General features: G+C 38.9%; 1 protein-coding gene across 4 annotated transcripts in view; it reads right to left on the reverse strand.

Annotated features, from left to right (window-relative positions):
* Positions 1-27,443, reverse strand: part of PHKB (phosphorylase kinase regulatory subunit beta) — a 229,900-nt gene that overhangs the window by 27,601 nt on the left and 174,856 nt on the right. For 3 of the 4 annotated variants that reach the window (XM_058674469.1, XM_058674471.1, XM_058674470.1), the window contains 10 exons: positions 25,208-25,291; positions 24,684-24,788; positions 23,372-23,454; positions 23,162-23,252; positions 13,985-14,046; positions 13,734-13,896; positions 12,544-12,625; positions 6,986-7,043; positions 4,352-4,442; positions 870-1,072 (listed from right to left, as the gene is read on the reverse strand). In XM_058674469.1, the coding sequence (XP_058530452.1) occupies positions 870-1,072; positions 4,352-4,442; positions 6,986-7,043; positions 12,544-12,625; positions 13,734-13,896; positions 13,985-14,046; positions 23,162-23,252; positions 23,372-23,454; positions 24,684-24,788; positions 25,208-25,291 (1,022 nt within the window). Of the gene's footprint in view, positions 1-869; positions 1,073-4,351; positions 4,443-5,398; positions 5,490-6,985; positions 7,044-12,543; positions 12,626-13,733; positions 13,897-13,984; positions 14,047-23,161; positions 23,253-23,371; positions 23,455-24,683; positions 24,789-25,207; positions 25,292-27,443 lie in introns of all 4 variants that reach the window. The other variant, XM_058674472.1, reaches the window with a different exon arrangement.

Genomic DNA, 27,443 nt, shown 5'->3' on the forward strand with positions numbered 1-27,443 from the left:
ATTGTTAAGATTTCTATTAATAGAAAACACAGACACTGCAGTCCAAATGTACAGTGAGCCAGCTACATTACTTGTCACTCACACATGTGCACACCTGAGTTTGCCCTCAATAAATGAGAATTCATATTTTCAAACAGTTGAGGATACTCCACAAATTGCCCATGTGCTAGGTTATTCTTTGCACACTCCGGTACCACTGGATACCTTCACGTGACAGCTATCTAAGAGAAATTACATTTTAATAAAGGAGTGATTCCATTCTCACAGGAAACCCTGAGACTGTTACCAAAGCGAGGCTACTGGACTTGAACTCATTCGAGGTGAACGCCAGAGCCTGTTCAACTTTCCTTATACTATGCTAATTCTCCAAGTTCTTGATGAGAATATTCAAGATTGCCAGGGTCTTACTTCCAAGTTCTTCTCTAAATTTATCTATTAAAGATGAAATTTACATTTTGGTAGTAGAAGGATGCACAGTGCTCTTACACAGGCAGTTTCTGAGTGCGTCCCCTAAACTGAAAAGCATTTTTCTCTTAAGCCTCATCCACTTTACTTACAGAAATTTAAACAACTATTGTCTTCAATCTTTTACATGATGCAGTTGTTGAAAAATCTAGTTTGATTTTACTAGAGAATACAGTTCCTTTGCTATGTCTAGCTTGGGAGTTTAAACAAACATGAGGATTCCTTCAGGCTGCTAGCATTTATTTCTTCGCAGTACCAGATGCTGCCTCCCTCCATGGCTAAGACGATACGCTTTCCTAAATACACACCGGAAATCTGGAGTATTGCTCCCCTCGGAGAGGTCGAGGCTGTTAGAGGACAACCCGAACAGTTCTCTTTAAGCAAAGGAAAAGTGCTTTACTCACCCGATTCGAATTTTCAGCATGCCACTGAATAATTCCGGGTTATTAGAGATGATCCAACCAATATGGATGACCAGTTCTTGCTGGATGACTGCTTCTCTTTCATCATGGGTGTTACACTTATAATAGATGATGTTCTTAATTACTCTCGGAGACAAAGGATTAGAGATAACCTCTTCTTCATGTCCAAAGGCACCCAGAGTTACCTATGAGTGGCAGAATTTCATTATTAAAAAAATCTAGCTACCAGGGGACAAAAGAAAAAAAAAAAAAAACCAAGGCTCAGAATGACTGGCAGGCTGAAATTACTCCATATAAGCTAGGGAATTAGGTGGAATAACTGTTCTTGCTATTTATTAAAAATAGCTTTGAACGAATGACTCTCGGTGGAGTTCCTGTTGGTTTCCCAGTCTGGACTAGAATGTAAGGGCAGGTGAGGGCCCTAGTTAGGGAGTGAAGGTTAATGGATATAAATAATTATTAAGATATAACTATTACGACTGACTTCATTACTAGAAACTCCCCCAGGGAACCCAGAATATTTTGAATTGTTTGCTTTTACTGCACAATCCACGCGATTTTGTTTTTGAGAGGAAACCTTTCTGCTCTTTTATTGGTTCAGGCAGAAGCTTTTGCTCTTAAACTCTGTAACCTTTTCAGAGGCAGGTGCAAGGTCACATGGCCCTTGTGTACGCTCACGTTTCCTGGCAGGATGCGAGGCGTCCAGTGAGGGCTAACATATGTGATGACAGATCTCTCACCTGTGGAGGGAAATGAACAGCCAAGCCAGGAGCCTGGCAAAGAAAAACGCACAGACGGAAATGGCCAAGGAAATTCAAGAGTGGAAAGTGCCGTTACCGCTGGCAGCACTACTGCTCTCTTTCTTCGTCCATTTTTGGCATTCGGCCTCCAGCAGTCTTATCTCTTTTTTATGCACAATGCATGATGAGAGGTAGGAAAAGGAACAGCATATCAGACAGCATGTGAGTTTTCAGAGGTGAGGAGAGAAACAGAATCTGCAGTCTTTTGTCCCAAACTTTTAAGGAAGTGAAAACAGAACTGTTGGTTTACCAAATCACAATGGTAGCGACCAGTCAGTCCCAATGTGACTGCTTTTACATAAAGAAGAGCCGTTTGGCATCTGGAAGCAATGATCTAAAGTATTCTTTCATATTAGAGAACTTGAGGTGACTTTATGAAAGTGTGTGGTAGAAACACTATTACTTTTGTTTTTGGGACAGTATCTCCTAAAGGAGAAAATCCAAACTCAGAATGTACCATTCTCATGTCTTTTCATGAAGTTGAGCTGTTGGCCCCTGGACTACTTGATTCTATGACTGTTGTCCTGGAAGACATGCTAGTCTGAAGGGCAGTGGGCCAATGATAGCTACAGGGTAGGCCCTGGAATTGCTAGGCAGAGGGATAGAATCTGAGAACCACGAGTTGCAAAATTCCTTTAGTGCAGAATGAATGTGGCAATCCTAATTCACTTCCTTCCAGAAATAGGTGCCAGTGACTGCAAAGGTTCAAATGCAGTAGAACTAACACCTTGCAAATATACTACAAGAAAACCAATAGCTTCTTTTTTTTTTTCTTGCAGTGAATTTTTATCTTATTATATTTTTATTTATTTGAGAGGTAGAGGACAAGGAAAGGAGTGTCTGTGTGAGAAAAAGGGAGAGAGCAAGGTCTCAGTACAGCTGGAACTGGCACAGGCTAAAGCCAAGAGCCAGAAACTCAGTCTGGGTCCCCCATGTTGGCGGCAGGGAGCCAAGGACGTGAGCCCTTACCTGCTGCATGCGCAGGAAGCTGGCATCCAAAGTGGAGCTGCGACTTGGGCCCCGGCACTCTGGCTTGGCCTGTGGACTTTCTTTTTTTTTTTTTTTTTAACATACTGGTTACTCAAAACCATGTCAATTCCATAATATTGCAAATTGCTGTTGATGTTATATTGGGACTCTTAATTGACTGGGATGATATTCGACCAGCTCTAACTTCGGACCAGAAATGGTCTCCCCAAGAAACTGTTCAACCCATCTGGACAATAAGTAGCTGGACTCTATGTTTGGTATATGTTTGCAAGGAAAGAATCTTGATTGAATTTGAACTGTAATACTGCATCAAGGTGGAGGAATCCACCAGGGGGGAGGGGAGGGGGAGGGGTGGGGGATTCCCAGAGCCTATGAAACTGTCACATAATGCAAAATAATTAATAAAAAAAAAAAAGAAAAAAAGAAAAAAAAACCAATAGCTTCTTAAAGCTTGCTTGACTTTCTTTCAACACTGTCTTGGACCAGAAAAAAAAATAGAAGACTAGTTGTAAGTAAGAATTCTAGGGAAGAAAGGCACTCGAAACATTACCTCCTATACTTTGATTCATTTTTAGCTGGAAATCCTACCTCTTAACAATATAGAGAACACAACATACAAGTACATGAAAAATCATTTGATTTTCTTGGAGGTTTTTAAAATTAGTATAACTATTTTTCAATTATTATTAAACATTACAGGAAAATAACTAACTATTCTAATATTCCAGAAGCTGGATGTTAGGATGAAGTGATTTCAACCTTAAGGAATTAACAGCACTACAATATGAGCAGTTGGTCGATTCTATTAAAGAAGGTTAAAGTGCTTTACGTTACTAAAGCTAATGATATCCTGAAGTTAGCTGTCAGAAAAAACACAATGAAACACATAGCAAATGTTCTCAAACAAGAGAAAGAAAGCAAACTGGTTTTCATTCTAACAAAAAGATGATTCAGCCAGGTAATCGGAACCAGCAGAAATGAGAACAAAGAGTGAGCAGCCACATCCAATTCAACTCACATTCACTAAGTACCTACTCCAAGCCAGATCCCATGCAGAGCACACTGAGACACGCACTGGACAAGACCCAGGCCCTGGTCTCTCGGGGCTCACAGGTACCGTGAGGACAGAGACTCACTGTGAAAAAATGTCACAGGCTTCCCATGAGAGCCCCTAGGAGACAGAGATCCCTGCTACCCGTGGATGGCCCTGGTGAGTGGGAAGGAGCAGGCGGAGAGGGTCTAGAGGGTAAAGGACAGACAGATCCTGAACACCAATACATTTCTGAAGGGAAGGAGGATATCGTACGGAGGAGATGGAAATGTGTCCTTTGCTAGTCAGCTGTCTTTGCTCAGCCTTTTGTAAACCTGACTAGAATACTTCAGTGGGTATTCACTTTCTTCACTGGCATCGGCACTGATCTGAAGTTAACTGGCATTTGAGAATTACGGCTCGAAGGTGCAGCAGGAAAAAGGAATGGCCCATTTCATAAATGTGCATCTTTAAGACTATGTACACCTTTTGCTTGCAGGAGTCTTTCTAGACATGCCTGAACCACTGTTCATCTGCCTGTGACGGGTCTATGACTCTGAGTTCTGCTAGATTTCAAATGCTGGGTCCTGCTCAGAAATCTTTGAGATTGTGACTCAGTGAGTATCTGAAAAGAAGATACTTACCTGCTTGCCCTGCACTAAAACATTAGTAATGGATGGGGCCAGGCTGTCCACTACTTTATTTAAAAGACTTGCTGCACGCCGTACAACCGACCTGGAGGTAAAGAAGAGAGCAGGCCAGATGTTCACAAATCTAAAAGTTGATAAATGAATGCGGCCCCTGATTAGGGAGCCTTAAAAATACACATGCTTGGGTCTTGACATAGTCATCTGGAGGAAACAATCAGCCCGAGACACTGGACCTTACAGCTAAAATTTCCCAAAGTCAAACCTAGATTAAGGGCGGCATGACTAACTCACTTGTGCCATCAGGCTGTGCCAAATGTCATATTGGTACACTATTCTCAACTGAAAAGAAAGCAAATGGAATTCAATTGTTCTTTCTAATGGGCAGGGTAGGGGGGATGGAAAGGATTAAATCTACTCCAATTTTGTATTTTCAATTCATTATTAAATGAATTCTGTCACAGGTACATGTGGTCTAGTCTTATAACCACTTTAAATCATGTTTTCTCTGGTGCCCAGAGAACAAAATTTTTGGATTAGGGGACTCAGTGTTGAATTTTCAGAAGTGCTACAATGAAATACCAACATTTTTTTTTCTTGATAAAGCCAGAATGTCGGGAAAAGGAATTAACACTGCTATTTTCACACTTCTGGAAAAACATCTTAGAATTTAGGAAGAACAGATTTTTTAAAAGCACAGCACATGCAACACATAAAGTTTTTTTTCACCAAAACTAAAAATTCATGTGGAACATTTAGACCGGGGAAAATAAAACACAGTTGCAACCAGTTGCAAAATTTTTAAATTTCCAGGGTACCCATGAAAGCAGGAGAATTTTTATTCCATAAACAGCATTTATATTTCTTAGTTTCAACATGGATAGTTAAGAAAATAACTGACAAAATTAGTGAGACATTTACTTCCTATGACGAGAGAAGCTTTCACCCACACACTCTAAGACCAATAAACATGTTTAACCTTCAAAGTGCAAATAAGCTCACACGTTTCAAGCAGCTGGAATTACCAAATTCTGTGCATGTTACCTGTTTCCCATGTACCAGAAAAGTAGTAATGTGTGGGGCTATAGAGGAAGAAAATTTCTGGGTAAATGCAGCCCCATAGCGTACCGCCAACCTGGGTGTGTCAGTAGAAAGCCATAAAAGGGAAAATAGAATAAATAAAACTTCCAGGAGTTTGTTCTTTGAAACATAACAATCAGCATTCTAAATGTCTGCCACTTAATGATTTATCCAAAATGAAAATATTATACATAAACGTGGCCAAAAATAAGACTACAGATCACACTTGCAATTTACTGGTGACAAAGAAGCAACTATTGGATTGCATGCCTCCCTAGACTAAGAATTTATAGTAAACATCTGAGAGACTTAACCAAAAAGATTATTACATTACTTCCTCTGTGGAGGAATGGCCTGTTAACCACAGAGCTGAATTGCTACTAGTAGAAAGTTATTTAATGCTTTCATTTTAGAAACTAGAAATTTGAGATTCAGTGAGGTTGCTTATACTTCTTGAAGCTGAATAATTTAAAATCTAGATAAGTTGGATTATGGGAATGGAAATACATTTAATACATATGTACACATACCCAACACGTACACATGTGCACAAGCATTAGGCCTATAGTTTAAGTTACTGGTTAGGACACCTGTAATTTACATTGGAGTGCCTGAGCTCAATGTGTGCCTCTGGTTCCAGACTCTATCTTCTTGACTGGACTCACTCACTCACTAAGACTCTCCTAGGCACTGCAGATGTTTGAAGAGCGAACTAACAGATTAGAGATCTCTCTATCTGTTGTCTCAGAACAAACACACACACATATATATGTAAATACATGCACACTTTACTTTTAAAATTTGTTAGATTCTATGAGTGAAATTGTTAGGATTATACAAAAATACAGAAGTAGATGGATGGTCTTTCTCTTTGCCTCTCATTCTCTCTGTCTCTCGTTCTCTCTGTAAATCTGCCTTTCCAATAAAAATTAATCTTTCAAAAAACACACAAGGCTATGTGTTGAGGCTTATCTACCTCATTGTGAACTTATGGATATTTACCTAAACTGGCTTATAGTTTTTTTTTTTTTTTTTTGTGAAAAGCCAGAGAAGATACTATCACTGTTGAATAAATTGACTATTTTTCATGGAACAATTATAATCACTGGGATTCATTTAACTATGGCAGAATTACCAGCAAGGTATATTACTTTTGCTTATGATTCAATAATCCACTCGTCTTTTTCATGCCTTTCTCTAATAACAGAACAGGTTTCCTAAACATTAAGTGGAACCTACAGCAGCACTTTGCTGCAACAGGAAGAGCAGTCAGAGTCATTAATATATCATCCTGGTGGAATCTCCACATGCAAACACAAAAAGGTCTTCATTGCCAGACATCTTGCTTTAACTTCTTGAGAGAGCCAAGCAATACTGGAACGTAGGTATATCTTTAGAAATTCGACAGTGGTAATGCTGTAAACTTGGAGTTTAAAAACAAATCAGCATCATCAGAATGAGCAAACATTAATAAGATTGGTTCATTATCTTTAAGCCACTGAATATAACAACACACACATACAACATAATGACAAGGATGCCAATACAAACCAAAGCTTTTTGCTGCCAGCTCTTCTATAGACTCTCTCGATGTGATCCGAAACGGTACCTAGACATTGGATAACAGAGTTTTTTTTTGAAGAAAGCTTCTAAACGCATAACATGTATTTTTCTTTAAAAACTCATTCTGGACTTTTTGTATCACTAAAGCTGATACATATGTATGTATACGTATATGCATATATATCATTCTATATATGTTATACATCGATATATATCATATATATCAATATATCATAACCATTAATATTCTAAGCTACCTGATATATTAATATGAATTTTCTCATTGTTACTACTCAGTCTGAATATATGGCACTGAATATTTTAATTTTTAAAGTTCATTTGTTTTATTAATATGTAATGTTAGCTTTAAACAGACACAATCTTATTTTACTATAGAATAGAAAAATAGAACACAGAAAAATCATTAGCAAACTGAATAAATATTATAAGCTCTGAATATATATATGACTTTTCATTTAATTGCTCAGTGAAACTTTATTGAGGTTCTCTTTGGGTTTCATTTCTTGGCTGCAATTTAGAAGCCATCTGGCATGATCAGTGTTTGTCAGTAACTCAACACAGTAACAGAACACAGCACCCAAAAGGAGCTAAAGCTGCAGAACAAGGTCTTCACTATTTTACCCTGAACTTATTTTTATGGCCTTAAAGAAAAACAAAATAATATTATATTAGTACTTAACCTAAAATATTTAAAACCTTGCAAATATCTAAGGGAAAGATAAGCATTACTTTCAAGGTTATAAAATGGCTTAAAACAGAGGCTGTGGAAAATCAAGATGGTGAAACAGGGTAAGGACACGCTTAAACAGACGGAGAAACATTTAATCAGGATGAAGCAGAGAGGACACATTCCAGGAAATAGAAGAGGACAGAACAACAGCAGAGGGGTACCTGGAGACTGACAATATAGGAAAGCAACAAAAACAATGCTGTGGTATTGCAGTGACTGATACTTCAGCAACATTCAGCTAACGGTCATCTGAACTCCACCAGCAGCCAGAACCCCACCAGCAACCAGGTGGGAAGGGACTTTCACTGGGAGCATGGGAGGTGAACCCAAAGAACTGTCCGTCCTGCTGGTCCGTTTGATTTGACCGGGAGCAGAGACAGAGTGGCAGGTTTCAGATGGGCAGTGCGAGAACAGGGTAGATTTTACAGCCCAGTCAGCCCCCTACTGCCGAATTGGGTGCCATTTTGCTTAAGGAGGCAAAGGCAAGGGAAAGGACTGAGCATACACTGACCTGGGAGTGAACTCATTTCTGACTCAGTGAACTACATCAAAGTGGCATTCTATGGGTTCCATCCAAGACAGGTCTGGGTAGGTCTCAGACCTGACAGCCAGCAGATCAAGAACTCTAGTACAGCATGTCAGGTGCCATTTTGTACAGTGTGGCAAAAGTGTTAGGACTGCAGGGGACAACAGTGAACTGTGCATGTGCTGAATTCGTGAGAGCTCAGAGAGATCCGTAGATAGCACTGGTCCCGCAGGAAAATAATACCGACTGTGGCATCGTACAGGTCAAAATAGGTCCGTGTGGCACCCAGACCTAATGTCCAACCGGTTCTGGCAAGATCAGCGCCACCAACAACCTAGCTATATAGGACACCTGGTGTCTCTCTAATCCTGGGACCTACTCCATCCGAAGTGGGAGAAAGATTGTACAGACCACGGTGCAACCTCAGCATGGTACCACAGGAGGTGGAGAGTGGTAAGCCAGGAGCTGGGGCTGTGGAGACCACGGTGGAAATCTAACATAAGAACCCAGACCTGGAACTTGCTGGAGGTTGTGGCACAAGTGGCTGCAAGCAAAGAGCCGTGTACCAATTGCTATAAGTAAAATCAAACTGCAGACCTGTGGGTGATACAGCTTAGAAACCTGCCCCAAGGAGAAAACTGCTAACCAGAAGTACAATGACCAAGAGCAAAAGAAGAACAAACGCACTATGAACATTACTGAAGACTCCACTGCAAAGGAGTAAAACCCTATGTCAATCTCAGATTTCACTGAGGAAGACATCGAGAAAATGGGGGACACAGAATTCAGAAAACTCATTTTAAAGCTTCTGATCAACAATGAGAAGCACATACAAGAGTTCAAAGAATTTAAGGAATATTTTACACAAGCAATAGCAGCAAGAAAGCAAATCAAGGCTGATATATCAGAAATTAAGAATAGAGTAGAGCAAATTAAAAGTACAGTGGAGAGTCTCCAAAATAGAACGAAGCAAGCAGAAGAAAGAATCTTAGAATTGGAAGATATTTCCTGTCATCAGGGGGAAGCAAACAAAAAAGCTGGAAGCAGAGCTGGATCAGCCTAAAAAAGTATTCAAGAATTGAAAGACACTATTAAGAGGCCTAATGTAAGAGTTATGGGAGTCCCCGAAGGTGCAGAAAGAGAAACTGCTTTTACAAATATATTTAATGAAATAATAAGGGAAAATTTCCCTAATCTAGAGAAAGAATTGGGAAGCAATATCCAGAAGGGACACAGAACTCCCAACAGGCCTGATCAAAAGTGATCTTCACCAAGACACATGGTCATCAAGTTCTCTTCAATTGAACATAAGGAAAAGATCCTTAAATGTGCACATGAAAAAAATCAACTGACATATAAAGGAATGCCAATTAAACTCACAGGAGATCTCTCACAGGAAACTCTACAGGCCAGAAGAGAATGGAGTGACATATTCCAGATTCTAAAAGCAAAAAATGTCAGCCCGGGATAACATATCCAGCAAAGCTTTCTTTTGTCTTTGAAAATGAAATAAAATTCTTCTACAGTAAAGAAAAGTTAAAAGAATATGCCTCTTCCAAACCTGCCCTACAAATGATACCTAAAGATGCTCTCTTGACAGAGAAGAGGAATAGCACCAAACAAAACCAAAGGCAAATGGGAAGAACACACAGTAAAATACAACAGAAGACTAAATCAATGAACAACCCATTCCTAAAATGACAGGACCAAAGTACCACCCATACATATTAACCCTGAATGTAAACGGCTTAAGCTCAATCAAATGGCATAGATTAGTAGACTGGACTTAAAACAAAACCCATGTATTTCTTAACTAGAAGAGATCCATTTCACCAACAAAAATCAGCAGAAACTATATCTCCTGGATTTTGATGTTTTTGCTTTTATTAGTTTCATCTCTTCAAAACACTTTTTTCTGATCAAATTATTCAGTGACTCACAGATCATACACTAGCATCGTTTTCTTCAAGAAGTTTCTTGATTTTCTTTTTCATTTCTTCAGTGACACATTAGTCACTGGGTAGCACATTTTTTAATGTCATGGTGTTGTTGTTTTCTTTTTGCTTCCTGATGTTGATTTTGTTTTGTGGCTTTTCATTTAAGGGGATGTATAGTAGCTGTGTAATGGAGAATGTCGTATCTAGTAACATGTCATTTAACTTCACGGCATTGTAAATTTCTATTTTTCTTTATATTGTTGATTTGTATTACGAGTTTTCATTTAAGGTGATGTACAGTAGCTGTGGAGTGGGGACTAACATATCCAGATGTGAGGATACAATGCAGTATGCATCTCTACTTCCAGAGAAAGATGAACTCACAATGAAACCATTTACTCTATCTTGACAATAGGATGCGGGACTCTGCCATTGTCCATGCCCGCAGTAATGGACATATGACTGTGTATGAAGAACTATTCTTTAGTAATGATATGGAGGAACTCAGTTGGGGGAGAAGGGAATTGGGGAGGGGATAAGGGAAAATCCCAGGACCCATGGAACTGTATCATAAAATGATAATAACAATAATAAATAAATAAAAGATTAAAATAAATAACACAGAGGCTGCTGTCTGTGAGACCAGCAAAGCACGATGGGTACCAGTGCAGGCTCCAGCCGCTCTGCTTCAGATCCAGTTCCCTGAGCACGGCCTGGGAAACGCAGTGGAAGATGATCCTAGTGTCTGGGTCCCTGGACCCACAAAGGAAACTTGGATGAAGCTCCTCATTGCTGGCTTACGCCTGGCCCAGCGTGGCCACTGTGACCATTGGGGGAGTGAAGCCACAAATGTACTTCTCTCTTTCTCCCTCTCTATTTCTCTCCCTCTCTGGTGTGTGTGTGTGTGTGTGTGTGTATTTGTGTGTGGCTTCCTCTCTTTCTGTAACTCTGCCATTTAAATAAATAGTTGAAAACAATTCTATCACTATTTTCAATATGAACTATTTCATAAAAGTTTGCTTTATTTAATAACACTACTAAAATAATTATTCCAAATGTCAGGTTCCTAACAAAATGTTAAAATTCTGCTTCTACTTACTGATTAAGACTAAGAAGAATTCTACAGGGATTTTTCTTAATAATACTCAAGAATGTTATCAGCTAAAATAATGCAAAATATTATAATTTAAAAAGTTCCTTTAAAAATAATTACATGTAGTTCATTAACAGGACTATAAATATCATTAATTACACTGCTGTTCAGGGAACTAACTCAATTTCCAATTCCAATCAATCAGAAACACACCTATGAACAGAGTATCCTCTAATGAAGCAAGAGGCTTTTATGCAGTTACACTTTAAGTATCTGAAATATTTCCCATATTATTCTGTAGTATAAAATGAAGAAGTAGATCATGATACAGAATTCAAGCACTCTTTCCAGTGATGCCTTGATAATCAAGTGTAGATTTCAGGGATAATTGGGTTTCACTCTTAATTCAGAGTGGACTGGATATGATAAGAAAGGATTTATTTTTATTAAAACTAACCAGAGGACCCAGCGCAGTAGCCTAGTGGTTTGAATGCATCCCGCATCACATATGGGCGCCGGTTCTAATCCTGGCAGCTCCGCTCCCCACCCAGCTCTCTGCTTGTGGCCTGGGAAAGCAGTCGAGGACGGCCCAAAGCTTTGGGACCTTGCACCCGCATGGGAGACCTGGAAGAGACTCCAGGCTCTTGGCTTCAGATTGCCCAGCCCCAGCCATTGTGGTTATTTGGGGAGTGAATCAACGGACAGAAGATCTTTCTTTCTGTCTCTCCTCCTCTCTGTCTATCTGACTTTCCAATAAAAATAAATAAATCTAAACCAAACCAAAAAAAACCCCAACTAACCAGAGCACAATGCTGTCAAATGCCATGTTTCTTTGTGAACGGCTGCTGTAGATCATGAGGTAGCTAATTTCTATAGATCTACCAATTAAATATAATTCTTGAAAAGTTAGAAAAAAAATAAAACTGGAGACCCAAACTGTCAAAAGGAACTATGGCGTCACTGTAGGTGAACAGTCACAGGCCAGATCGAGGCTCCCGCACTGTTCAGACTATCCGAGAAACAATCAGGCACCACTGCAGGCGAGCCCTTTAGGGGTTCACGCATCGAACAGTCTATTCTACTCCACGGGGTAGGAATGAACACTTTCCACTTGGAAACATTTCATGGGAGGAAATGACCTATAACATTTTAGTAGGTATTTTTTAGACACGTGCAATATACGGTTAAGCATAAAGAGGTCCCATTATTTAATTTGCTCTCCTGGACATGGACTCCTACCTTCCTTTGTGATGAAGTTCGGGCCCTCTCTTTTGAGCAGTATCCCCAGCAGGATGGTTTGGCTAGCCAGACAACTGCAGTCCTGAAAAGATAAATCACTGTGAGGAACAGGAACGAAATGAGTACAAGAATTACCACAGGGGGTAACTAATCACAAAACCACACGATGTGGGGAGGAAATATACTGCTAAGAAACTGAGGAGAGAGAAAATGTCATTGAGAATCATACCAAAGACAAGACAGTATACAATTTATCTTAGATATCATGGAGACAGAGGTTAGACAAGCCAGCTTCCTGGGGTAGCTGAACTTAATAATCAGAATTACCAAGAAACAAGATAAGCTGTGAACAAAAAACCAGCTGTCTACGCACACTCATATTGATTCTGCGACTCTCTTAGAGACTGGGTCCAGTCACTTAACCATTCTCCTCTTAACTCTGCTTGCTGCGGTGGAAGAAGACATTGCTGTCATCCTGACTGTGCAGGGATGAAGGATCGGAGAGCACACATGTAGAGTGTCTATATAGTATGGCACTTACCATATGCTTTCTGTCATATTCACACGGATCTATATGGTATTGATCTAAAAGGGTTTCTATCTGGTCTACATACTTTGATTTGCATGTCTCAAAGAGTGTTCGGGTATTTACAGATGTACTGGTGGAATTTATCTGTTTGATAAGTACTAGAGCCTACTCCTACATCTTCTCAATTAAAAAATGTAACCTTAGAAAGGTGAAATGCTAAGCTCCAAAACATTCACATAATGCAGTGTGAGACTTGCTCTCCTCAGCAACAGAGGAGACTTAAAGCAAGCATTAGAATGCAATCCCAGGGCCGCACAGAAGGTGCGGTGAGGCATGGAGGGACAGGGCAGTGAAATAGCAGAGTGGAGGACACGAAGGCAAGCATCAGCGCCTTCACTCGCTTGATGTTTCGTACAATATGTTCATTTCCAAGGCAGTGCCGCTCATCTGCACTCTTTAACCATCGCCAAGATGCTCACGTTCATGTCAGAGCAAAGCAACAAAGGCACAACCTCTCCCCCCGCACTAGGGCTACACAGAGTGTCCACCTCCAGATCACCTGCTGCCCGCACAGAGAGGCCAGGAAGACACATGACCCGCCTCCGGGAGTGACTTCCAGCACACGCTCAGTTAGAGCCTCGGGAGACTGCGTTTTCCTTACATTCAGTTTTTGAAGAATTTCATTGGTGGGTCTGTTTCTCCACTCAGTGACGGAGACCTCTGGCTGCAGTTCGTGTTCGGGAGCATTGGAGGTGCTGCTTTGTCGTTTGACTTTGGAATGCTTGGGAGGCTCCAGTTCCTCAAAACTCTTAAATTCTGGAAGTCTGGAAATTAAAAAGCACACTTCAGATTTCCTGCTTTCCTACTGTGATTCAAGGTAATGAGATAACCACATAGTTCAAAGGGACTTACTCTTCGGAATCGCTGATTCGTAGGAAGTCCAGTTGTTCTACGACGGCTCCAGATATCAGTGTCTATGGAGGAAACATTTGAAATTCTTACATTCATTAGGTAATACTCTGCTGACCTGTGAACATACTCCTCTACAGGTAAGTAAAACGTCACAGAAAGAAATTTATTTAAAAAATATATAATTCCTGAAATAAACATTCTAAAATATGACAGCCTATCAGCATACAATATGTCCACAAGGCGCAAGTTTAAGGATCACACTAAGGAAGTCAACATGAGCTGAACTCTTCTTACCCATTTTTTAAAACTGAGAACTAAAATAATTTTAATTTCTATTAAAATGTTTAAAAATGAAATTTGGTGGACCAGAGTTGTGTCATAGTGTGTAATGAATGCCATATCCCATGTGAGTGTTATTTTGTGTCCTGGTTGCTCGGGTTCCAGTCCAACTAGCTACTAAGGAATTGGAAAAAAGCAGGCAAAGACAGCTCTATTTGTGAGGGCCACTTTGTGAGTACTGGGGTCCCATATGCCATCCATGTAGGAGACCCAGATGAGGCTTCTAGCTCCCGGTTCAGCCTGGTCAAGAGCTGGCTATTAACAGCCACCAGGAAGGTGAACCAACAGGTGGGAGATCTTTTCTGTTTCTCCCTTTCTCTCTAAAAAAATTCCAAGACACATAAATAAACTTTTTCTTTGAAAGAAAGGAACATTTCAAAACTAATAAAAATGAAATACTAAAATTATGTTGGGAAGACTGTGAATTGTACTTTGGATTCCAATGCTACAATACATTTCAGCGCTGTCCAATCATGGGATACTGTCAGGTCTTCACTTTTTTCAAGAAGATGAAGGTATTGATCGCCCAGGTAAATCCTCCTTTGCATTTTGACATATGACAACCTTATGTGATACATTTATTTCCTAATAGTTCCCAATCGTAGGTTGAGAAAATGAGTGAGTACCAGTTCATGAAAAGTTTATGGTTACTAGTCATTCCTGGTGAAGAGTTTAAGCCCACAAGTAATAATAATTTTGGCATTATGCATAATTTCTAATTATCTGATAAGTTATCAAGAAAAATTGAAAAGAATGTACAGCATAAAAGCAAAATATAACTTACATTTTAGAATACAAGAGAATTCTTAAATTGAGACTGATTAGCATATATTAGTCTTATTTTCTAACTATGCATTTCAAATGTGAAGACACAGGAGACAGGGAATGTTGCCCTTGTCAGCTAACTTCCCAGAGCTGCACTGCCTTCTCCTGCGTAAATTCATCAACAAGGCATTTGTCAAGAACACATACTTACAGATGGCAGGCTAGACTTTTTTTTAAAAAAGATTTATTTATTTTTATTGGAAAGGCAGATATACAGAGAGGAGGAGAGACAGAGAGGAAGATCTTCTGTTCAATGTTTCACTGTCCAAGTGACCACAATGGCTGGCGCTGTGCTGATCCGAAGCCAGGAACCAGGAACTTCCTCCAGGTCTCCCATGCGGGTGCAAGGTCCCAAGACTTTGGGCCGTCTTTAACTGCTTTCCCAGGCCACAAGCAGGGAGCTGGATGGGAAGCGGGGCTGCTGGGATACGAACCGGCGCCCATATGGGATCCCGGCGTGCTCAAGGCAAGGACTTTAGCTGCTAGGCCACCATGCTGGGGCTGCAGGCAAGACAAATTAGCCTCAATGACACTAATACCTCCTTACAGAGTCTGAGCAAGGAAAACCCAACGTCCACCTGAACTATATAGGCTTGGGTGAACCAGCTACAGCCAAGCCCCTCTTTGACCATGAACAACCTCAGAGCAGAGCCTATGTGTACACAAAGAGCTGCGCACAATATTTGCTGAATGATTTTTCATAACATATAGGTTCAAATCTCTATACCTTGCATTTTACTCATGTAATTGCTAGGCAAATATTTATTGAACATCTACGATATTCCAGAGATCATGCTAAATTCTGAGAATATAGCATGAACAAAATAAAATACTTTTTTTCTCTTGAGATCGAAGCTTAGGTATGTCAAAGAGACAGAAAAATCAATAAACCGTATATGTGTATATGTATGTATATGAGGACAGTTCAACAAGTTCATAGTTGGGCCAGCATTGTGGTGGAGTAGATCAAGTTGCAGTCTGTGATGCTGGCATTCCATGTGCCCAGTGGTTTGTGTTCCAGCTGTTCCACCTTGGATCCAGCTCCCTGTTGATGGCCTGAGAACAGTGAAAGACGGTCTAAATGACTGGGCCCCTGCCACCAACATGGGAAGCTCAGGTGAAGCTCCTAGCTGGCCAAGGGAGGGTCACCGCAAACATCTGCGAGGTAAACCAGTAAATAAAATACATCTCTCTCTCTCTTCTCCCCCTCTCTTCCTCTCTCCCTCTCTCTCCCTGTCTCTCTGTAACGCTGAGTTTCAAAATAAACAAACAGGCGCCCGGCGTGATAGTGTAGTGGTTAAAGTCCTCGTCCTGCATGCGCCAGGATCCCATAGCGGTGCCAGTTCGTATCCCGGCAACCCTGCTCCCCATCCAGCTCCCTGCCTGTGACCTGGGAAAGCAGTCAATGACGGCCCAAAGCCTTGGGACCGTGCACCCGCGTGGGAGACCTGGAAGAAGCTCCTGGCTCCTGGTTTCAGAATTGGCTCAGCTCCAGCCATTGCGGTCGCTTGGGGAGTGAACCTCAGACAGAAGATCTTCCTCTTATCTCTCCCCCTCTCTGTATATCTGCCTTTCCAATGAAAATAAATAAATCTTCAAAAAAATAGATAGATACTTTTTAAAAAAAAGTTCAAGAAAGGATGAAATTAGAGATAATTTTTTTGTGCTGCAAATTTTTAGAAACCAATTCTTGCAGATTTTCTACTTTCTATAATCTCGTTTATACTTGGGCTTCAGGCACGATGTTCCAAATAATGAATGCTGTAATGCAATATTCTAAGAGCACTTTAAAATGTCCTTGTGTATTATTACTGTAAGTGCGCAGCAGAAGTAAGGCACTTAGGCAGTTAGCCATTTTACACAGGTGTTTAGAAAGGACTTTTGTACTAGACAACGTGTAATCAGAAACTGCAGGAGGGACTGCAGTTACCGGTGTGGATCTCAGCTAAGGAAGTACACGGTTGAGAGAACAGCAGATGCAAAGGCCCTGCGGCAGGAACATACTTCGTATACGTTAGAAGGACAGAAGAGCTGAAATAAAACCAGCGGGAACAATGACAGGAGACAAGGTCAGAGAAGCAGGCCCACGGCACGGAGGAAACATAAACCATTTGAAGGGTTTGGGTTTCATTTTGTATGGAAGAGGAAGTCATGGGAGGCTATGACACCTGCCATAAACAGAACGGTACGGCCAGGAAGAGCAGGAAGAAGGTGTCTTAGTTCTAGTAGGAACTTAGCAGATAACTGCAAAATTCTGAGAGAGAAGTAACAGGAGCTTGCATCATTATGTTCGTGTTGAAGATAATGTGAAATGGTTAAATTCTGGAAACAATCTAAGAAAATAAAATTTAACTAATGTGGGATAGGAGACAAAGAAAACAATCAGGAATTACTTAATCCTAAAAGCTGACAGGTAAGATTGAAACATAAGAAATACTTTTTATTCAATATTTTCCTATGAAATGATTGTTTAGTATAATGTTACATTCCATGAACAGCCTCTAGAACTTAACTGGTAAAAAGGGCTCCAAGATTACTTTTGTAAAAACAAAAAAAAGGTTAGTTGGCTGTGCATTAATATTCTAGTTGTGATAACCTATTGTTATTTACAGGTCAATGCAATATAATATTCAAAAAGTTATTCAGCTTGAAGATTCTGCATCATATGCTACTACGTCCTCTCCACCACAACATGATCCAAGACTGTACTTCGTCCTACCATGGACCCCATCTGCTCCGATTTTTGCTGTTCTCTCCCCTGGAACAAGTCCCATCTACATTTGGTTTACTTGTTCAGTCAATGGTCTGGGATGCACACACTTCTCACAGGGAATTGTAACAAGCAGGGTGCTCTGGGAAAGCAGAGGGGCATGAAGCTTGGCCTGGGAGCATTTACAAATCACAGAAAGGGGCCAGCACAAGAAGCTAGCTGCACAGAAAGTGACAGAAGAGATAGACAGGCTCAAGCAAAAAAGCCACCGGAGCACACGGGATGGGATGGGGAAACTAATTCCCATCTCAGAGGCTTCACTAAAGAGGAGACATCGAGCTGTGTTGCAAAAATGAAGTGTGATTCAGCTAGAAGATAAACAGGAAAAGCCAACACTAAAATGTAGAAAAATCTACAAGGTGGGAGGAGCTGTCATTACTGTTAGTGATTTTGAAGTTTTCCAGAGAGCTGGGAGTAGAAGGCACAGTTGGGACATGGCAATGTCCTGTAATGCAGCTGACAGGGGGGTATGAAGGTCAAGGAATGATCAAAGTTGCCCATCATGGATATGGAATGTGAAAGGGTTTTGAATACAATTCTGGAAGAGCTGACAGCTGTCATTGTTACTAGCAATTTACCCAAAGGCTGGAGGATGGGGGAAATGGTGACTTGCTTAATGAACTTGCCAAGATTAAAAAAAGTTTCAGAGATCAGTTGCACAGCAACATGAACACACAAAAATCAGTGAACTCTACATTTAAATATGGTTAAGATAGTAAGTTTAATGATCAGCATGTTTTAATACAATTTTTAAAAGGCAGGGGTCGGTGTTATGGCATAGTTTGTTAAGCCATTGCATCCATTGCTGTCATCCCCTATGGCACCAGTTCAAGCCCCTAGCTGTTTCACTTTCAATCCAGCTGTCTTCTACTGCACCTGGGAAAGCAGCAGGAGACGGCCCAAGATCCTGGGAGCCCCTACATCCATGTAAAAGAGACAGATAAAGCTCCTGGATTCAGCCTGGTAAAACGTTGCCACATTTGCTATTTGGGAAGTGAATCAACAAATGGAAAATATTCTCTCTCTCTCTCTCTCTCTCTCTCTCTCTCTCTGTACCTCTCTCCTTCTATGTAATTCTGCCTTTCAAGTAAATAATTTTTTTAGAAAAAGATGGCAAAGTATATATTTAAATACACAAGAGGTTCCAAAAGATTGAAAGCTTGCGTGACTAATGGTTGCAATTCTGAAACAGTTTTTCTTTTGATAGACTGCCTTTCGTTTGAAATATTCAAGTGAACTTTCATTTATTTTTTTAAAACTAGAAAACTCTTCGAATTATGAAAAGCAAAACTGTCAGCCATTCTCAAGCTTCTGAAGCATAACTAAAATGTAAAGAGTGAGAGTGTGAGCGAGTGAGAGAGAGAGAGGAAGCAATGAAATGGACACTTAGACTCTTTTGCAAAAAAGACAATGATGCAAGTGAAAGCGCAGAGGCTGAAGTGCAGAGCACGTCACAGCAAGAAGTCCTGAGTTCCGCTTCCTCTCTAACAACTCGTCTCTGCATTGCAGCAGCCGCTTTCTCACTCAGGGCCCTGGCTCCCTATTTGTGCAAAGAGAGGATTAGATGAAGCGTATCAAGATCTTAATTTGAGCTTGCGTACAACAATATAGAAGTGGAAATTTTCTCAGTGTAAGAGGGTGAAGGAGATAAAGGACCTTTTTTCAATCTTTAAAACGCCACACTGTGGCACAATTTCTTTTAAAAGAAGCAAAAAAAAAAAAAAAAAAAAAGAGAAAGCTTTAATTTATTGCCTTGAGAGAAAATGTCACTGTCTTTACACTGTCTTTATAATTTGTCTTACTCTTCAAATGAAAGGAAAACTCCTCAAAAATAGGGCAGAGTATAAAACTTGAAAGCAAAGTATAATTGTTTTAAACTCAAATTTAACACAAAAGTGAGAATTTGTCAACCTCAACTGCTGAAACTAGCTTTCTAATCGTGTCAAAATTGACATTTTCATTTGTTAATATTAAGATAGACATTCTTATGCTTTTTTACATTAAATTATCTAAGTCATCTGAAATGAACTCTTTTCCCCAATGTTTGAAAATAGATCTATAAATCACTATCAATTATTGGGATTTCCTTGATCACATGTAATTTTCATTTTTTTATATGTAATGTGGAATATTTTTCTGCATTACGTACATCCTGCAAACCAATTATACTAAGCAACTATCATGCTGTCTGACATAATTTTCAATTTCAATCGCTGAGTTTTTCATATAAAATTTCCATTTGATTTTTCTTTATATTTTCAGTCTCTGCTAAAATTCTCCAATGAATTATCTTAGACATAACTGATCATAGTCATTGTAGAGTTTATATCTGATGACTCCACTTATCTGGACCCAAAGTAGGGCTATTTCTATTGTCTGTGCTTCCTTGTGGTTCTCTGTCATTTCATCCTCACACCTATTATGCCTGCTAGTATTTATATGGAAGATAGATTTATAGTGTAAATAAATTACTGTAGAAATAATCTGAAGCTCTGGATAATGCTGTTTTCTTTTTTTAATGAACACTGACCTGTTTCTGATTCCCTTTTATGTTTGATAGACTTTTAAGGAAGTCATCTGAATATTTGGGATATTAATTAAAATTCTTCATCCTTTTGTACACCTAACATCTACATTTTGGCCCTTAGTCTTATGAGAGTCTAAAAAATCTAGTTGAACCCCACTGAAATGATGAATATGATAACAAAATAAGTTAATATAGGTGAAGTAACATCTTTATAATATCTTCTCCATCTAAGAATATGGGATAGCACAAAGTAAAATTTTATCTTAAGATTTCCTAGGTTTTTAATAACATATTTTTTCTCACTTAGATCCATAATATTTGTTATGAGTAATAAAAAATATCAGGACTGGCATTGTGGCAGAGTGGGTAAAGCTGCTTCCCTGCAACACCAGCAATTTTGCATGGATGCTGGCTCCCATCTGGCTGGCCACTTCTGGTCCAGCTCCCTTCTAATGGCCTAGCAAAACCAGGCAAGGATGGCCCACGGGCTTGGACTTCTGCCATTCAAGCGGGAGAACCACATGAAGCTCCTGGCTCCTGCTGTCAGCCTGACCCAGGGCTGGGCACTGACCGGCACTCTTTCTCTGAAGTCTGATTTTCAAAATAAGAAATATATCTAGGTAGAACCTGGAATGGAAGGGAAATCTAAGTATAAAAGCAAGAGTAGAATTTTGGTTAATACGATCATCATGTACTCCGTACTTCCATGATAGCCCAAGAAAATGTCAAACAAATGTTTCAGGTATAAACCCACGAACATACAAATCCATTAAGACAAAGTAAATAGGAAAAGAGTCTCAAAACCCTGAGGTGTGCGGAGAGCAAGGTGAAGGAACTAACTATTCATAGCAAGGCCTTAACACATTTCCTCTAGCTTCTTTAAATAGTTTCTAGTTTCCTTAACAACCCTCTGTCTTCATCTCCCTAGCATTAGAATTTTTCGAAGAACTTTTTTCTGCTTAAGGTGCTTTACTCCAATGTTCCACACACATCAGGGAGTGCATCAGACCACAGACTAAGTGACAAATTCTAAACATCATAGTGACTTCCTTCTCCCATTCTGCTCTTACAATATGGAAACCAAGCAAATGATTCTAGGCATGATGTTTGATGCTTATTTTTGGAGAAACTGAAGAGATCCAGAAAAGAAATATCTAGAGGTTAGAGGCACCTGTGGCTTCCTTTCCCAAACAGGAACTTAGCCACCAGACCACCATGTAAGCGAATTCATCAAGACAATAATCTTGGTCCTCAAATGTACAAATTTTTACAAATCTTTCACTTGTTCATTCTTAACAGTGAATAGGAACCTAAAGATCACCAGAGATCTGACCAACACCACTAACCTAAAGGAATGAACAGGAAATCTGAAGGAGAAAATGCAGGGAAGAAAACTTGAAAACAACCAGTTAAAATCCTCAGAAAAATAAGATAAAAAATTTCACAGAACATGAATTATGGAAGAAGAAAAATTAAAAGCATGAGAGTTAAAACACAAAACTCAGCAGAAGAGCTATCAGATTAAAAAAAAAATGAAAGAAATTGCCTTGCAAGCAAAACCAAAACACAACATAGCAGAAGGAGGTTTAAATCCTTAGGTAAAATCAGGTGCTGGCACTGTGTTTTGGGCCAGCACCCCATTATGGATGTCAATTTGAGTCATAGCTCCACTTGTTATTGTGCGTGGGAAAGCAGCAGAGGATGGCCCAAGTCCTGGGACCCTTATCCCCATGGGAAAACCTCCTGGCCTCAGACTGGCCTACCTGTAGCCATTGGGGCCATTTGGGAAGCGAACCAGAAGACGGAAGATATTTGTTTATCCCTTTTTATCTCTGCCTTTAAAATAAATAAATCTTGAAAAAATAAGTAAATTTAATCACATGTGTAAAACATAGTCACCAATGAATAAATATGTGGATGTGCCATTTATAATGGGTCCTTCTTCATAAAGTTTCTTCTTTTTACTCAGTACCTACTATGTGAAACCTCCTGGGATGCTGGTTATTTCACATAAAATAAGACACATAGAACCATTATAAGACACATAAAACCATAATGGGCACATAATCTCAGCAGTTTAAATGTAATTAAAGTATAGTACAGAAGTGAACTGTTTCTGGTCTTGGACAGTTTGTAGAGCTGGCCTTTCAAGTTTGCTAAGAATTCAAAGCCCAGAGACACTAAAGGAAGGAAGACTATTCCAGGCAGAGGAGATTGAGTACAGAAACAAAATCCCAGTGGGTTCATGACACAGTAATTAATTCATACTGATCCAAGCACAAAGCAGAGATAAGTGCTCACAGAGAGGCTGATAGAAATAATTTGGAATCTAAGAGGATTTCTTTGTAAGTTGGGAGTTACGAACTTCAAATGGAACAAGTATTACCTCCAGTTTGGATGCTACTGGACAAGGGTACTGAGTCAAGAACAATTTGTACCTAAAAGTTCAAGGTCATTTCATTACAATGAACCCTGGTTTTCTTGAACACAAAAACTGGCTAGAGACAAGCAATTAAAGTGAGAAAATATGCTTAGGAAACCATTGCCATGGTATCAGTATCTGACTGGTATGTCAAAGAAACTGACATGGTAACACAGGAATACAAAGGTGGGTACAGTTAAGAAGAAGTTCTTCAGTAGAACACATATTAAGAAATAAATGGATTATTGATTAATTGGAGTGAAAGCAGAAACATAGTGAAACTGAAAAGACTACCTGCAGGCGATCCACATGAACTTTAACTCCTCCAAGCATTCCTTTTTTTAAGGCTGCCAGCATATCCAGTATGGGGGTGAACCGGCTACCTCTATAAAACATAAACAAATAAAATGTGCATATGAACTAAAGAATCCAAAAACTGGTAACTGACTAATAAATAGGCTTTATATATTGAAAACATGAATTTCATCTCTTTCATTAACTTACCGTATATTGTCTTCCCTGATGAGAACAAGGAAAAGTGGGCGGCCATGCATTTTCCAATACTGCTTAATGAACTGCAGTGCATTCTATCAAAAAAATAATAGACAGGATGTAGAAATAGCACAGTATCGTCAACCTGGGTGACAAAAAGCCAACAAATTAACAAGAGAGTGTACAACCAAGCCCAGGATAATTTAGGAACTAAAGGTTAAGCCAGAAACAATTTTGATTTCAAACTTCAGTCTCTAATCACATGGCACATGTTTAAGTGCTTTTTAGTTCTTCTCTTCAACATTCTTTTTATTTTTTAGCCTGAAGATTACAGTTCAAGCATGATCTGTGAGAAGGCAGAGAGGAAACATGGATTATTCTTGTTATCATCCAGAAGGTACTTACTTCACATCACAGTGGGTTTGTTTTATGGCAGTAGAAGAGATTGGATTGAATTCACATAGACTATCAGGAATACACAAGGAATTCCTTAATTGACTACATACCCATCTATTTCTCTGTCTAACCATTTTCATGTCAAACACATATGAAACACTTCACCATGGATGAGGCACTATTCTGAGGGATTTACATACATTAATGATCTCAAAATAGACATTAGCATTAGTAGCAGTCTGTTTTATAGATGTGAAAGTAGAGGCATGGAGAACATAAGCAGCTTGATCAAAACAAAAATAGTTGGAAAATGATAGAGCCAAGATTCTATGACATGTCGTCTGGCTACAGAGTTCAGCCTTCAATTCAAAGCTTGCATAAACCTACAAGTGCAAATGCATGTGGAGGAGATTTTAACTCACACAGTGATGAGTAAGTGAAGGTCTTATAAGACATTATAAAGAAATAAAGCTATTTTGCTGACTCAACTTTTGCTCAAAAAGTGATCATTACAAGCACATGAATGCCATTTTCAAAACACTTCGATCTCTTCTATGTGCGGTTAATATAAATCCACAGTAATCTGCAATGAGAATTAATCTTCTGGATGATACACTGGGATGATTTTATCCCCGCAGATGATCATTCTTGAACTCTATATTTTAGGCGTGTATGATTCCATTTGTAGAGAGGGATGACAAGTTATGTCATAACAACCTTACATAAGACAGACTCCATTCATTATCCTAATGCTGAATGTAACTGAGACATTTTCTCTAAAGCTGTGCAGATGCTGTGTTACTTCCAGCTTCATACACTTTGCTAACCTCGAAGCAGCGACACCCAGAAGCACTCAATTTGGCAGCATATGTTAAACTCAGTAAAACAAAAGTCATTTCATTTCAATAGAGAGGTTATCTGAAGCTACCTTTATGTCATCTATCAGTAGTAAAACATCTTGGGACATGTAGAAATCACTGAGGTCGAAGATGATAGGATAACAAACGACAGTCTTCCCCAGAATTCGGTAAATCTATGGAAAGAAATTTTTTTAAAAAAATACAGAACAAAATAAAGACAAAGGTGAGATATGATAAGTCTCAGTAATAATTCAAATATATCTAATTTTGAATAAGCAAGTAAATCAATCTTCTGAATGAAATCTATATGTTAAGAAAATTTAGTTTCTTGATGCAAACAAGATTTAAAAGTAGAGTAGATATTATTATGATCTGGTATTTCATAAGGAAGGCTTACAAATAAGTTTAAAGCAAGATGTTCATTCATTCTTTTAAGATTCTTGTGCTATGATTAAGAAGGATAAGATTGACTCGGCAGAAAAGAATACTTCAGATAATTAACCCAAGTGCATAACGAACCATGACAGTGGATACATGTTAGCACGTGATTTTACAGGTTGAATTGTAGAGTAGGGGGTCATTTCATGAGCACCTTTGATGTTCCGAGGCAGCCAATGGGCCTGTCTGGCCTTCCAGAGAGTCCTAATTTTTCATTGATACCCAGGTGAAAATATGCCTGTGAGACAAAAGGTGCAAATTAAGGTCAGGTAAGAACCCAGGCTTTTTTTTTTTGTTTGTTTCCTGCTTCCTTCTACCAGACTATTGCCATGTTAAGTTGTGTTATTCTTGGAGAAAGAGATAGGAAAAACTTTATCCAAGGAAAACAAGCCAGTCAAAGATGTAAATTTGCATTCTGGGCCACAGATATCTGAAAGCAAAGTTTGTAGATCCACTTAACAACACTCCCAAGTTTAGCATCATAGATATGCAATATGTATGACTCTCATTCATGAAAGAACGCAAAAAAGACAAGTGTTTCCTATGTCATCAAAAAGATACCCACATCACCTACTAAATTTCTACCTTCAGATCTCTCCCATCAAAATGGAAATATCTTTGTTGATTTTTTTCAGACTATAAAGATTCTTAGGAAAAATTCAAACCTTATGCTAAAAGCAATTCTTACTCTTAGAACTCATTACTGAACAACTATTCTGCTTTAATGCATGTTGTGTGTTAGCTAAGAATTATCCAAAGTATACATGATGTTAGTGATTATTTAAAGCACACAGAAAAACATATAGCCATATTATACTCATATGTCATAGTGTATGTACAGTCACGTAATGGGTTGATAATTTGATGGATGCCCCATTTCTTGAACTTAATATAGTTTAAATTCCAGCTTTAAGATGCTACAATGAATCTATGTATTTTCTTGTTTCAATATTGAAATGATAAAATAAATAAAATAACTGGACAACAACAGTCAGTAGAGGTATCAGAAAATAGGAGAGGGTAGCAGTGGAAAAAAAAGACTGAAAACTTGCTAAAATTTCTATGAGGTAAAGATATTTTTTCTTAAAATGAATTAGGAATTAATTGCTAAGCTGATGACCTGATCTAATAACAAGTCTTCTTATAGTGTTTGATAAATATTGCCTAATAAATGTAGTTATAATTTTTAAGTTTAAAATAGGTCACTAAACATTTTTGGATAATGTGCTGTTAATACTTACAGAGTCATTTACTAGATTTTCTGAACCTAAGATAATCTACATTTTCTTTGAAACATAATGTCCTTGTATATTAATTTATACTGGTACTAACAGTGCACGGGCATATTAAAAATACCAGCCCTTGAACCAAGCATTTTTATCCAGTTAATTCTTATTCCCTCTTGGTATGAAATATGAGAATGACTCCACAGAAGGCCAGACATCATTTTAGAAGGTACTATTTCAAAACAGTCAATTTCTAGCAGTAACTGTACAAGCACCTTTGGAGTTTAGTTATTTATGCCATATTCAGTTTAACAATCATTTTCTGAATGGCCTCTTTGGTACTGTTAATCTAAGAGTGGACTTCTCTACCAGTAACCATTAAAAATATTCTTTTACTTCTCGTGATTTTATACTTGAATTATTTAAAGTATTTGCATTTTTAATCTGGAATTTATTTTTACATTTAATGAGGGAGAAATATAATGTAAATTTTTCTAAAGGTGAACTCAACCATCACTCTCCATCATCTACTGATTGAGATTTGAACTAATTTCAAATCACAACTTCATGGTATACAAAACTCATGTTTTTACAAAAGTGTTCCTTTGTTCATTCTGTGATTGTACACACATGTATTTCAGCATTTGCACACTGACAGAGAACAGCACCGCAGGAGTAGATGGGAAAAATCTGGCGGGCGAATGGGGGAGCACCTCCACGTGCCTCATGTGCTGTGAATATTGGCAGTTAGACACTGTTGGTTTTAGCCAGCCACCTGCACTGAGACGAGCACTCAGTACGCATTACAGCGCAGAGGTGTACGGAAGCTAAAGCACACAGGAATTGCTAACCTGTAACACTTCACCATAGAAAATAATAAAAATAATTTTAAAAGACTGCAAAACTAAAGTCCTCAAGAACTGTCCGTGAAGAATTTTCTTTGGCTTAAAGTAGACTTGCCTTGAAAAAACACAGGATTCAGTGACCAACCATAGAAATAAAATGGAAAACAGCTCTTCCCTGAGAACGATGTATGACTCACGGATTATGTGGTGTGTGTGACTATAGAGCTACTTTCCCCAAACTTATCTTCTTCTAACACTGAGACAACTCCTAGTACATAAATGCCTCCCACTGAGTTTTTGATAGATTTTTTTACTGATA

The sequence above is a fragment of the Ochotona princeps genome, chromosome 16, assembly GCF_030435755.1.
Source record: "Ochotona princeps isolate mOchPri1 chromosome 16, mOchPri1.hap1, whole genome shotgun sequence".
NCBI classification, from domain to species: Eukaryota; Metazoa; Chordata; class Mammalia; order Lagomorpha; family Ochotonidae; genus Ochotona; species Ochotona princeps.